General features: G+C 22.2%; 8 protein-coding genes and 1 non-coding gene across 9 annotated transcripts; 4 read left to right on the forward strand and 5 right to left on the reverse strand.

Moving 5' to 3' along the window:
- Window positions 1-5: 5 nt before the first annotated feature.
- DDB_G0292500 (hypothetical protein) lies at window positions 6-746 on the reverse strand (the record flags this gene model as incomplete). Its single annotated transcript, XM_629658.1, has 1 exon — window positions 6-746. One exon carries the CDS (start codon window positions 744-746, stop codon window positions 6-8), a length of 741 nt encoding a protein of 246 aa, XP_629660.1.
- Window positions 747-1350: 604 nt separating this feature from the next.
- Window positions 1351-2043, forward strand: DDB_G0292502 (hypothetical protein; the record flags this gene model as incomplete). The annotated part of the gene is made up of 2 exons (XM_629659.1): window positions 1351-1375; window positions 1511-2043. 2 exons carry the CDS (start codon window positions 1351-1353, stop codon window positions 2041-2043), a joined length of 558 nt encoding a protein of 185 aa, XP_629661.1.
- A 339-nt stretch (window positions 2044-2382) lies between these two features.
- On the forward strand, window positions 2383-6090 carry rad17 (hypothetical protein; the record flags this gene model as incomplete). Its single annotated transcript, XM_629660.1, has 2 exons — window positions 2383-4122; window positions 4255-6090. The coding sequence occupies 2 exons, from the start codon at window positions 2383-2385 to the stop codon at window positions 6088-6090; spliced, it is 3576 nt and encodes a 1191-aa protein (XP_629662.1).
- A 139-nt stretch (window positions 6091-6229) lies between these two features.
- Window positions 6230-7291, reverse strand: DDB_G0292546 (hypothetical protein; the record flags this gene model as incomplete). The annotated part of the gene is made up of 4 exons (XM_629661.1): window positions 6230-6458; window positions 6555-6986; window positions 7101-7128; window positions 7267-7291. 4 exons carry the CDS (start codon window positions 7289-7291, stop codon window positions 6230-6232), a joined length of 714 nt encoding a protein of 237 aa, XP_629663.1.
- A 757-nt stretch (window positions 7292-8048) lies between these two features.
- Window positions 8049-9213, forward strand: abcH1 (hypothetical protein; the record flags this gene model as incomplete). Its single annotated transcript, XM_629662.1, has 5 exons — window positions 8049-8103; window positions 8201-8587; window positions 8681-8747; window positions 8838-8886; window positions 8971-9213. The coding sequence occupies 5 exons, from the start codon at window positions 8049-8051 to the stop codon at window positions 9211-9213; spliced, it is 801 nt and encodes a 266-aa protein (XP_629664.1).
- Window positions 9214-9304: 91 nt separating this feature from the next.
- DDB_G0292506 (hypothetical protein) lies at window positions 9305-11599 on the reverse strand (the record flags this gene model as incomplete). Its single annotated transcript, XM_629663.1, has 5 exons — window positions 9305-9748; window positions 9852-10452; window positions 10526-11229; window positions 11310-11349; window positions 11454-11599. The coding sequence occupies 5 exons, from the start codon at window positions 11597-11599 to the stop codon at window positions 9305-9307; spliced, it is 1935 nt and encodes a 644-aa protein (XP_629665.1).
- Window positions 11600-11939: 340 nt separating this feature from the next.
- Window positions 11940-12574, reverse strand: DDB_G0292508 (saposin B domain-containing protein; the record flags this gene model as incomplete). The annotated part of the gene is made up of 2 exons (XM_629664.1): window positions 11940-12188; window positions 12338-12574. 2 exons carry the CDS (start codon window positions 12572-12574, stop codon window positions 11940-11942), a joined length of 486 nt encoding a protein of 161 aa, XP_629666.1.
- A 303-nt stretch (window positions 12575-12877) lies between these two features.
- Window positions 12878-12959, forward strand: tRNA-Ser-UGA-10. The gene has a single exon. It is a non-coding gene; the product is annotated as a tRNA-Ser (tRNA).
- Window positions 12960-13360: 401 nt separating this feature from the next.
- DDB_G0292548 (hypothetical protein) lies at window positions 13361-14044 on the reverse strand (the record flags this gene model as incomplete). The annotated part of the gene is made up of 1 exon (XM_629665.1): window positions 13361-14044. The coding sequence occupies one exon, from the start codon at window positions 14042-14044 to the stop codon at window positions 13361-13363; it is 684 nt and encodes a 227-aa protein (XP_629667.1).
- Window positions 14045-14130: the final 86 nt, after the last annotated feature.

The following is a 14130-nucleotide window of genomic DNA, read 5'->3' on the forward strand; positions in this document are numbered from 1 at the left end:
TTATTTTATATTATAGAAATAAAACCTACTCTTTTTCCATTAATATATTTATTAATACAACAATAAAAAATTCCACCAATAATAAAAATACCAACACTACCAACAACTGCCCATAATATTGAAATTCTTGAAATGAAAATTGGGAAAATAATACCAGCAATTAAAAAAACAACATTAAATAATAATAAAAAAAAGTAATTGAAAACTCTATTGAATGATTTCATAAATTTTGAAAATTCATTTTCATTAATTAAATGAGATATCTCCATTGGAGCAATCGTTGGAAATCCATGACCTTTCTTTGCACCACTACCACTTGGTCTTAAATCAATAATTTTAAATTTATCTAAAAATATAGTCGGATTACTATTTGCACATATTCCTGAATTTAATGCACTCTGTGGTAAAATATGATTACAACTAAAATTAATATTATTATTATTATTATTATTATTAATATTATTATTATTATTATTATTATTATTATTATTATTATTATTATTATTATTATTATTATTATTATTATTATTATTATTATTATTATTATTATTATTAATATTATTATTATTATTATTATTATTATTATTATTATTATTATTATTAATATTTGTTGGTGTATCTTTATTGGTACAATGTTTGATTATTGGTATTGGTTCATTAAAATAAATGTTTAATGTTTCATTTTTTAAATCACAATTTTCCGAATTGGGTAGGTCTGTTTGAATGTTGCTATTATTGATAGTCATTTTGTTTAATATGATACAGAGATAATTTACATAGATATAAATTATTTATTTTATAATTGGATATTTATTTATTTAAAATTTGTAATTAAAATTTAAAAGGAAAGTGTTAAAGGTTTAATTTTAAAAAAAAAAAAATAAAGAAAAATAAAATAAAATAAAATAAAGTAAAAAATAAAATAAAATTATAGTTTTGGGGTTTGGACAGTGTTTGGTGTGTGTTTGTTTTTTTGTTTTTAGATATAAATAAATAACCCCATATTTTCAGTTTGAAGTCAATTTATAGTAATTGTAAAAACAATATTTTAACTTGGGGGTTAATTAATTATTTTTTTATTTTTTTTTATTTTTTAAAATGATAAATGGGGTTATTATTATTTGTAAAATGGTAATGATAAATCAAACATTATTTTACCACCATTTTAAAATTGGTAATATTCTCACCCAAAAATGTGATATTTAGATAGAACAGTTGTGTTTTTTTAAAATAAAAAAATAAAAAAAAAAAAAAAATTGTTTTGGTTAGAAAAAAAAAAAAAAAACTTATTTTTTGATAGGATATTGTAAATTATTTGAAAAATAAGTTATAAAATATTAAATATTAAAAATGGTTTTAATTTTACCAGCAAGAAGTATGAATTAGTTTAAACTTTTTTATTTTTTTTTTTTAATTTGAATTTGAATAATTAAAATTATACCCTTTTTTTTTTTTTTTTTTTTTTTTTTTTTTTTTTTTTTTTTTTTCAAAAAAAAAACACAAAATTTAGGAAAATTTTTATCAAGTTTAAAAGAAGATTGTAAAATAAATTCAATTAAATGTGAAGATGATTCTTTAGAACAAATTACAGTTGATTTATTTAGTGGTAACCAAAAAAGTGAGGCAGTATTATATTTTGAATGGAATAATTTAGGATTAATGAATAGAATTAATGAACAATATCAAACGGTTCATTCAATGAAATTAGCAATTGAAAATTTCTTTTTATCACATGGTGGTATTAGTAAAAATCATTCAAATAGTTCAATATTATTTTATAATTGGAATCAGTTGGTTCATAGTTTAACATTATTCTATGAGAATAAAGAATTTAAATGGATTAAACGTCAAGATAGTATTAATGATATTGGTATTGGTTACATTTTCAGTAAAACAATTGATGATTCTGAACCATTAATAACAAGATTACCTTACCTTTTCAATTCTATGGTATTAGATTCAAAAGATACAAAACATTCTGAAAAAGAAAATATGGAAAATTTACAATCATCTGAATCTGATAGAATTAGAGCAAAACAATAAAAATTTTAAAAAAAAAAGTAAATAATCATAAAAATATCTAAATTTAGAATTTATTTTTTTAAAAAAAAAAAATTAAAAAAAAAAATAATAAAAAATAACCAAATAAATTAGTTTTCTTAGAAATTATTTTTTTTTTTTTTTTTTTTTTTTTTTTTTTTTCCATTTTTTTTTTTTTTTTTTTTTTTTTTTTCATTTTTAGATTTTTCAAATTTGTAAACAAATAACGCCTTCATTTTATTTTTATCGATTTTTTGAAAACAATAATTAAATAATAAAAACAAAATAAAAATAAAATAAAAAAAAAACAACACACACTATTCATATAATAATTATGATATTATGAGTGGTTTAGGCTATTCGAAAGGAGGAGAAGGTAATAAAGATAAAGATAAAATGTCGCCAACAAACAAAAGGCCATTAAGCTCACCCTCATCATCTCAATCAAATTTAAAATCTTTAAAAACAAATAACAATAGTAGTAGCATAAATATTAATAGTAGTAATAATAAGAATAATAAAAATGTAAAAATAGCAGATGATGAAATCGAAGACATTGAAGAATGTGACGATAATTTCACATTTAGACCGAAATCTCAAAGTTTTATGTCATCATCAAATAAAAAACAAATCCATTTACCACTGTCACAGAATTCAATAAGGAGTATAAATAATAATAATAATAATAATAATAATAATAATAATAATAATAATAATAATAATAATAATAATAATAATAATAATAATAATAATAGTATTATTGGAAATAGTGGTAGAATTAAGTTTCAACCATCACCATCCTCTTCACCATCTTCTTCATCATCATCATCATCCTCATCCAAATTTAATAAACCATCATCACCTACATCTTCTTTTATTTTGACATCAGTTTCAACATCAACAAATCAAACAGTTAACATTATAAATAAAATTAATAGTCTCAAAGAGGATGAAGAAGATGAAGAAAAATTCTTTTGCATCTATGCTGACAAATGTACAGATAAATCAGATATTCATTTAAAAGAATACAAACATAATAAAAATAATATACCTAAACAACAGCAATCATCAAATAATAAAACATCACCAACTTCAAATAGAGGATTATCACTTCCGATAAACAATAATAATAATAATAGTAATAATAACTACAATAATAACAATAGTGTAATAAACACGAAACAAACAAAATCACCACCATCAACACCACATATTAAAGAAAAAACAGATAAAGAGTTGAAAAGAGGACTTAAAGAAAAAAAGGAAAAAGAAGAGGAAGAAAAAATAAAAAAAGAACAAGAACTAGCATTATTAAAAAAGGATGAAGAGGAATTATTATCATTCAATGCATTAGATGGGATTATTAAACTTACTCCAATACCTACTTTTCAAACACCACAACCACAATTACAACAACAACCACAATCACAACCACAACAACAACCTCAATCACAACCATCAAATTCACCAACATTAAAATCAACCTCAATATCAACCACTACATCTACATCTACAAATCTATCGCCACCATTTAAAAATAAACTAAAGAAAACCCAACAACAGCACCAAGTTTTAATAGAAGATGATATTTTTGATGATTCATTTTTTGCAGATATTGATATTGATGACACAGGTGACATCATTAACAACAATAACAATAACAATAACAATAACAATAACAATAACAATAACAATAACAATAATAACATTCCTAGAAGTAACTCATTTAATATAAAAACCTCAATGAGTAATATCAAAAGAAATAATACTAATAGTAATATTAATACCACCACTACAATCAGTAATAATAATAATAATAATAATAATAATAATAATAATAATAATAATAATAATAATAATAATAATAATAATAATAATAATAATAATAATAATAATAATAATATTAATAATAATAATAATAAAAATGATAATAGTGAAAATATTGATAATAGTGATAAAATGTTTGTTGATAAACATTTCCCTAGATCAGAATCTGATCTTGTTGTACATAAAAAAAGAATAGATATGGTTAAGATATGGTTACAAAGTAGATTTAAAGAACTTTCAACTAATCAACCAATTGTAAATATAAAAAAAAATAAAAAAAATAAAAAAAAATAAAAAAAAAGTTAAGGATATAGGTATTTTAGAATAAAAAGAGTTTTGGTTATTAATACATTTTTTTTTTTAAATATTATTAATTAATTAAAATAGGAACAAAAACTTTTATTTTTAACAGGACCAACTGGAGTTGGTAAATCATCATTAATTAGAGTATTATCAAAGAGTATGGAATTTGATATTGAAGAATGGATTAATCCATCGATTGTATTGACTAGGGATATGAATGATTCATTATCAACACCTTATAGTTCAACATTGGAAGAATTTAAGAAATGGTTAAAATTTAATGGTCAAGGATTCTCAATCTTTGGTAATGGTAACAATAATAATAAAAAGATATTGTTTGTTGAAGAATTTCCAAATGTAACATTAGATAATAGGATTGATTTCGTAGAGACATTTGAAAACTTTTTACATTCTAGTAGATACCCATTGATTTTCATTCTGTCTGACACTTTCTCTGGTAATAGTTCATTGTATCAATTGTTTCCATCGAGTTTCTTAAATAATAATCCACAAATTTTACATATAAACTTTAATCCCATTGCACCAACACAACTATTAAAAACTTTAGAAAAGATTACCTATTTAGAAGGTTACTCTCATTCAATCTCTTCAGTTCAATTAAAATCAATCGCTGATGAAAGTGCCGGTGATATTAGAGCTGCAATTCATTCTTTAGAATTTTACTGTGTTGGTAAAAATCATAAATTAATCAATAAATCAACAACAATACCAAAGAAAAAAAGAAATAGTGGTGGTAGTGGAGTTAATAAAAAACAAAAAGATGAAATTGAAGATATAGGAAATGATTCAAATCTTAATATTAATGGTGGTGGTGGTAGTGGCAGTAGTAGAGGAATAACAAGAAATAGAGATTCAATAATAACATTATTTCATTCAGTTGGTAAAATTTTATATAATAAGAGAATATCAGATTCAAATCCATATAAACCAGAATCAACATGGTATAAACAAAAGTATCATAGGCAATTACCAGAGAATGTTGTTGAAGAAGTTTTTGAAAATTCTCATATGGATTTCAATACTTTCTTACACTTTATTCATGAAAACTATTCATCATTTTATCAATCAATTGATGAAGTATCCGATTCATTGGATTACCTTTGTGATAGTGATGTTTATGATTCAAAGAAACTTCATTCAAACTCATCAATGTCTACCTATAATGATATGTTACCCAAATCATCAATATCGGTTGCATTAAGAGGTTTCACCTATTGTAAAACACAATCAACTCAAACTAGATTTTTCCATTTCATTAAGCCTAGAATTAATGATTCCTTTTATAAATCAACTCAATATAAACAACAAATCGATAATTGTATCTCAAATAGAATTCAACTTTCAAATGGTGGTTATTCAAATATTAACTCTTTCTCTCACATTCCTCAATCAATTTTACAAAAAAATTCATTATTACTTTATACTTTACCATTTATGCGTTTAATCAATCAATTTAATATACGTTCAAATAATAGGAATAATAATAATAATAATAATAACAATATTAATAATAGTAATAATGACATAATATCATCAATAATGAAATTTGATAACAAACTCTTAAATGATTTTTGTTATTTTAAGTCAAAATATGATTTAAATCAATATACCTTTTCAAAAGATAATCAAATCTCTGAAAATAATTTCACCTCATTGGATGAAGTGGATGAAAATACCGATTCAAAACAAGAATTAGATGATCAAATTAATAAAACTAATAATAATGATAATAATGATGTTGATCAAAATAGTGAAGATGATAATAAAAATAATAATAATAATAATAATAATAATAATAATAATAATAATAATAATAATAATAATAATAATAATGCACCTAGATTTAATTCAATATATGGAAACAATGAAGTTTTACTAATTGATGATATTGTAGATTAAGTAACATAAAATAAATAATATTTAAAGTTATCTTTTTATTTGTTTTTAATGTATTTTTTTTTTTTTTTTTTTTTTTTTTTTTTTTTTTTCGGGTAGATAATTTTATTACATTTGTGGACTTAAAAACTTAAACAATTATTTATTCAATTGTTGGTTGATTCATTTCTGCTTTGTATAATAAAAAAGATTGATAACTTAAAAGTAGTTTTAAATTTTTATTATTCTCTTTATAATTGTCATGTGATATAATATTAAATATATCTTCATACACAGATCTTATTTGAATTTCTATTTTAATTTCACCAAATTCAATATCAACATGATAAGCACGATATCCATATAAATCTGATTTTCTTTCTATTTCAATTCTAAAAAAAAAAAAAAAATATATATATATATTAATACTAACTATTATTATTATTATTATTATTTATTATTTCATAAATTATAAATTAATTAATTACATTTTAAAATAACCATTTAATTCCAATTCTTTTAATTTTTCAATAATAAAAGAAGTTTTATAATTTGGATTTATAATCATTGAAATACCACATTGATCAAAGATTTGAAACCAGTGCACTATTTTACCGGCAATATATGATCTTTTAATTTCTTTTCTTTTCATACTTTCAATTGTTTTTACTCTAGAATAAATTGGTTTATATAAATATTGGTTTGGAATTGATTTTTCCCAATAGATTAAAAATTTATTTAATTCAATTGGGAATTCTTTTCTTAATAATTCGGGATAATCAAAATAAAAAATTAAACCTTCAATATTTCCATTTTTTTCAATAATATTTGAGTATATGGGGTTTGAATAATTTTTACTATAAATTATATGTTGTTGATGTTGAGGTTGTTGTTGTTGCTTATTAAATGCTTTTGCATTACTAAAAATTTTATAATCCCCTTTATTGGTTAGAAAAAAAAAAAAAAAAAAAAAAACCAAGGTTTAATAATTTTTTAATATTTTTTTTAAATTATAAATATCTTCCAAAACATACCAATATATTAAAATGTAAAATAATATTCCTATTTTTAGAAAATAAAAAAATAAAATAATAAAGTAAATTATAATGAAAAAATAAAAAAAATTAAAAGTAAATAATAATTATATTAATATAGGATAATTTTTTTTTTTTTTTTTAAGAAAGTATGAAAATTCATTACCCGTAGAAAGTCTTGAAATATTCATTTTAATTTAAAATAAAATAAAATAAAAAAATTTTGACAGGGTCATATATTAAACTAAATTTCAAACCCCCAAAAAAAAAAAAAAAAAAAAAAAAAAAAAAAAAAAAAAAAAAAAAAAAAAAAAAAAAAAAAAAAAATTTTTTTTAAAAATAAAAAAAAAAAAAAATATTAAACTAAATCTCAAACACAAAAAAAAAATAATAAAAATAAAAAAAAAAATAAAAATAAAAAATAAAAATAATTAAAAAAAAAAAAATTAATAATAAAAAATAATTTATCGCTGTGTACAAATATTCATTGAAGATTGTTTAATCATTTTTAATCATAAAAACAAAAAAAATAAATAAAATAAAAATATCTGGTTTCAAAATAAATAAAATAAAATACAATAAAAAAAAAGATTTTTTTTTAAAAAAATAAAACAAAACTTGATGAGTAAATTTTATATTATTAAAGAATTTTTATTTTTATTTTTATTTTTATTTTTATTTTTATTTTTATTTTTATTAATTATTTTTTTTTAGATAAGGTTATATTAGGAAAATTATTTTATTTGTTTTCGTGCAACCTACAAAGTTTCCACCACGACAATAAAAAATAAAAAAAAATAAAAAATTTAATTTTAAAAATAAAAAAAAAATCAAATATTCACAAAATTCTGCGTCTTGTAATATTAAAAAAAAAAAAAAAAAAAAAAAATCAAGAAAAAAATTATTATTGTCAAGAATTTTTTTTTTTTCTTTCATTTATTTATAAAAATGCAATCTAAACAATTTGATGAAGTAGTAGTAGAGGTAAAACATGTATCAAAACGTAAGGTTTTTTTTTTTAAAAAAAAATAAAATTTGTAGTATTTTTTATTTTTTATTTATTATTTTTTATTTTTTATTTATTTTTACTTTTATAAAAGATTATAAGATTGCAGGTAGAGAAGATAGTGTTAAAGCATTGAATGATATACATTTAGCAGGTGATTCAGAGTTATTACCAATTAGAAGAGGAGAATTTGTAATGTTAAGAGGACCATCAGGTGGTGGTAAAACAAGTTTATTAAATTTATTAGGTACAATCGATAGAGCAACCGAAGGTGTTATAGAATTATTTTCAAATCCAATCAATGTAGATTCAACTGATGAATATTTAGCTAAATTAAGATTAGAGAAAATTGGTTTCGTTTTTCAAACTTTTAATTTATTAGCAACAATGTCTGCTTTTGAAAATGTAGAATTACCAATGATTATATTAGGAAAATTAAATGAAAAAGAAAGAAAAAAGAGAGCAATTGAATTATTAACTTGTATGTGTATTTTAATTTTTTTTTTTTTTTTAATTAAAATTTGTATTTATTAATCTTTTTTTATTATTTTTTTTTATTATTTTTTTTTTTTAGTGGTTGGTTTGCAAGATAGATTAGATCATTTACCTTCAGAATTATCAGGTGGTGAACAACAAAGAGTGTATGTAAATAAATATAATAATAATAATAATAATAATTTTTTTTTTTTTATTTCCAAATTAATTTTAATAATCTTTATTTTTTTTTTTAGAACAATTGCAAGAGCTCTTTCAAATGCACCAGAAATTTTATTATTAGATGTATGTATTTTTTAAAATATGATATTTTTGGTGGTTCTTTAAATTTGAAGTACTAAAGTAAAAAAAAAAAATAAAAAATAATAGGAACCAACAGGTGATTTAGATACAAAGAATACAGTTGAAGTTATGGATTTATTATTAGATTTAAATTTAAAGTTAAAGACAACTTGTATTATGGTTACTCACAATCCCGATATTGAATGTTATGCTGATAGAATTTTGTATATTGCAGATGGTGTTTTTGAAAAACAAGTATTTAATACTGAACAAACAAGATTAGATTATGATGAATATATCGCTTATTTAAATTCTCAAGCTGGTCATTAATACAAATAATTATATAAAATAAATAAAAATAAAAATAAAAATAAAAATAAAATTTTAAAAAGAAAAGAAATAAATTATAATTATAATTTATTTATTCATTTTTAATATTAATTTGATTATCATTAAAGATATAATTTTGATCATTATTATTATTGTTATTTAATGGGTAAATAGGAGCGCTGGTTCCTTTTGGAACTGGACAAGCATATTTGGTAGCAATAAAAATTGTAAAATGACAATTCATTTCGTAGACTGCATAAACAACGAATTCATATCCACTATCACAATTTAATAAATATTCTGATGTGATTGGGTAATTTTCTGCACAAATTTGAGAAGTGTTATAGTAAAGAGCAATACCTTGGTTTTGTTGACCATTAATATTTGTATAGAATTCATAGGAACTTTCATTTTTATAGCCAATTGCTGCAGATCTCTCTCCATTAATATAATTGGTTATACATGATTGAGTTTCATTAGATTCATTAAGATTATCAATACAATAACTATTAGAAGAACATAAATTGAAATAATACTATTTAATTTTTATTATTATTATTATTATTATTGATATTAGTGAGACATTAGTATACTATTACATAATTATTAATTATTAAATATTATTTTTAACTACTTACCATGGTTAATGTATTATTATCCCAGTATTCAAAATTTGAAGAATCAAGTTGAGAAAGATCTACTACTAAGTGAGGTGTGTAATCGAAAATACATGTATCCATTGGATTTGGTGATGGGTTTGGTGTTGGAGTTGGTGATGGAGTTGGTGAAGGAGTACGGGTTGGTGAAGGAGTACGGGTTGGTGTTGGAGTACGGGTTGGTGAAGGAGTTGGTGATGGAGTTGGTGATGGAGTTGGAGTATAACCAACACAAGCACTTACAGTTTCAATGGTAAAGTAATAGGTACAATTTGAGAGATAAAAACTTGAAACTTCAAAACTAGTATTATAACTACAAACCATATCAAATACAATAGAATTACCTAAACCAGTTTCACAATCACCATTTCCAGAGTTGTATAATAACTCTAAACCTTGTTCTGATACTTGATATTGACCAGTGTTTGAATATGAGATTAAATATTCATATGGTGCAATCTTTTGACAAGCTTGAACATCACTATTAAATAAATTGGAACAATACTCATTTGGTGCACAGAAATTGAAATAATATTCAACACTTGTTTCGTTATCATAATAAACATAACCTGAATAATCGGAACTAAATAAAATTACAATTGTTAAAATAAATATTAAAAAAAAGAGAAATTTAAAAATAAAAAATTCATACATACGCAATTAATGGTGATAAATCAATTTCTTGTGATCCAAATTTAATTTGACATGATGATGGGATTGGGTTATTTGGTGTTGGAGAAGGGGTTGGGAAAGGAGTTGGAGTTGGTGATGGAGTTGGTGAAGGAGTTGGTGATGGAGTTGGTGAAGGAGTTGGTGATGGAGTTGGTGATGGAGTTGGGGTTTGAGTTGGTGATGGAGTTGGGGTTTGAGTTGGTGATGGAGTTGGTGAAGGAGTTGGTGATGGAGTTGGCGATAGAGTTGGGGTTTGAGTTGGTGAAGGGGTTGGTGAAGGAGTTGGTGATGGAGTTGGTGATGGAGTTGGTGATGGTGTTGGGGTTTGAGTTGGTGAAGGGGTTGGTAAATATGGACATGCTAAAGAAGAGTGAATAAGAAAATTATAAGTGCATGATGGATTTTCACTTAAACTTGTAACTAAAAACTCTTGTGATGGATCACAAACAAATAAAAAGGTATCACTACGATAAGAAGTACCTTCACAAACTAAGTTAGTGGTTGAGTTATAGTATAATAGAATTCCAGTACCATCATCACTTATTTTATAATTGCCATTTACAAAAGCACCTAATTCATAAGTGTATATTGATTTATGGTTTTCTTGATAAACCTGACAACTTTGAGGTCCAGAATAACCAATGATTTTCTCACAAATTAAAGAAACATTACAAAATGAAAAGTAATACTTTTAAAATAAAAAAAAATAATAATCATTAATACATTTACAACTTTTTAAAATTATTTTTTTAAAATATTGGTATTTACTTGATTACCATTATTATCATTGTATTGATAATCATTTTCGCTATTAAAAAAAAAAAAAAAAAAAAAAAAAAAAAAGTTAATTTATTATTTATTTTATTATATTATTTTATTTTATTTTATTTTAATTTTAATTTTTATATTTACATCATTAAAGGTGAAAGATTTATTAAAGAACCGCTACCAGTTGGGAAAATGCATGTTGTTAATGGGTCATTTTCCTTTAAACAAAAAGCATATTGAATTACTGATAATAATATAAAAACTAAAAATGATATTTGTTTTATATTCATTTTATTTTTTTTTTATAACTTAAAAATAATTAAAGGTAAATGAGAATATTTTAAAATATAACATTTTTGTTTTTTTAGTTATTCATAAAAAAAAAAAAAAAAAAAAAATTTTGACCAAAAGATAACCTGAATTTTTATTTTTCCGGGCCAGTATTTTTTTTTTTATTAAAACTCGCAACAAACACAAAAAAAAATCGCTAAACTTTTTTTTCTCAGCTTATTTTGATATGAAATCTTTGCCACCTCAGAGTTTTTAAAGCAACGGCCACGATATTTTAATTTTTTATTTTGTTTTTTACAAAAATGCTTATTTATTTATATTTTTTTTAAATAATAGTGTTTAAAAATTTCTTCTCATTGTTACTTTTTCTTTTGGTTCAATAATATTGTTAGTTGATTCCACAAAAATATCTTTAATTTTGTTTTTCATAATATTGATGTTTGGTTGATTACTATAATTGTTGGTTGTTGGTGTTTGTTGTGTTGTTGTTGTGCATAATTTATAGTCAGAGCAAAGTGTTTGTGGATTTTCACCATTAGAAATAGCACCAGCAATAATTGGAGCTGCTAATATCATAAAGAATTTACACTTTTTTTTTTTTTTTTTTTTTTTAAAAAAATAAAACAACAAAAGTTAAAATAAATAATAATAAAAAAAAAAAAAAATAATAATAATAATTAATTAATTATTATTATTTTTTTTTTTATCAATAATAAAATAAATAAAAATAAACATACCTCCATTGTAATATTTGATGGTACTAAAGTGCAAATATTTTTTAAATCTGTTTCTAATTGAGCTTTTGTTAAATTATCATTTTTTACAAGGAATTCGCCAAATGAAACAGCAAATTCACATAAATCACAGCCAACTTTTGGTGATGGAGCTGGTGAGTTAGTTGGAGTAGTGGTTTGTGCAAATGAAATTGAAATGCTACAAATAATTAAAATTAAAGCAATGATTAATTTATTCATTTTTGAAAAACGGTAAATAAAAAATAAAAAAAATAAAACAAAAAAGAAAAAATAGAAGCCAAAAAAAAAAAAAAAAAAAAAATAAATCAAAAAAAAAAAAAAAAAAAAAATCTAAAAAAAATATCTTTTAATCAATCTATTTAGAAAAAATAGGTTGGTAAAAATAAATTGGTCTTTAACTGGCTTTTTATTTTAGATTCGGTTATGTTTTAGGATATATAAGGGGATTATAGAAGTATTGTATATCATTAAAACTTTTAATGTTTTTTTAATTTTCGCTATATTTCTTAAGAAAACATCAAAGACATCGTAGCGAAGTGGTCTAACGCGTTTGACTTGAAATCAAATCTCCTAGGAGGCGCAGGTTCGAACCCTGCCGATGTCGATAATTTTCATGGAATTAAAATAAGTCAAGGGTTCGAATCTTGTTAAATTTCTTAGTTATGCAAAAATAAATTAAATACATGTTAAGAAATAAAGAGATATTTTTAACAAATAAAGAATTAATTATTGTTATGAAAATTGTAAAAATTAAAACTGATTTTTCCAAAAAACGAAAAATTGTTTTTTATATTTTAATACAATAATACTATATTTTAAAATAACAACTTTACATTTAAAAATTAATAAATTAACAATTGGTTATTTCCTTTATAAATTTTTTTTTTTTTTTTTTTTTTTTTAATATTGGATTAACAAGATTGATATATGTCCATCTGTGTTAATACGAGTTTTTATTTAATATTTATTTATAGGCTTATCATTTAAGCTGAAGGGTTATTTTAATCATATGAATTGATCAAAAGATATAATATTTGGGAGAGATGATTCTGGAATACAATAGTAATTAGCTGTTGTTTTTCTTAGCTTGATCGTTGAGGTGAGAAGGATCTTAGGATCTTTGAAATTATTATGGTCTTTTGCTGATAAGTTTTTCAGATCTTTTGCTTTTTTGATGTATTCTAGAGTGGCCAATTTGTGCCATTTCTTTAGAAGGGAGCTGTATGATAGTGATTCATTTGTTAAAGGATCTTCACTGTATATTTGATTGCAAATCCAAATCCAAATGTTGTGGAGGATAAGGGCCATTAGGTTTCTATATGCGAATGATCTGGTTAGATCATAGTCTATTGCTTTATAGTTCCATTCAAAGTATTCTTTATGGAATCTGTGATTGGCGTAATCTGCATTCACTTCTTGATCTTTTTTGGCTGTTGGTGATAATTTTGGAGTTATTCTATTAATGAAATTGTTATTTTGCCTAATTCTTGTATGGTGCCAGTTTTTACCTTTGCCTGTGGTAATAAAGATGAAATTTTTGAGTTTATTTATTTTTATGAATTGTTTTGTTTTCTTGCATGAGAAGAACAGGTGACCGTATGGGTCTTTGCTCATATCTTCTTTGCAGAGTGGGCATTGTTTGTTGTGAAGGTAGTTTATTGGAAGGCATCTGGCATGGAATCTAAACATTGTGTCTCTTGTTTTAGGGTCTTTTATCTTCAGTATGTTGTTGAAGAGTTGATTATAGCTGTAGCCTCTTAAGTTTAGAGATGATT

The sequence above is a fragment of the Dictyostelium discoideum genome, assembly GCF_000004695.1.
Source record: "Dictyostelium discoideum AX4 chromosome 6 chromosome, whole genome shotgun sequence".
Taxonomy (NCBI): Eukaryota; Evosea; class Eumycetozoa; order Dictyosteliales; family Dictyosteliaceae; genus Dictyostelium; species Dictyostelium discoideum.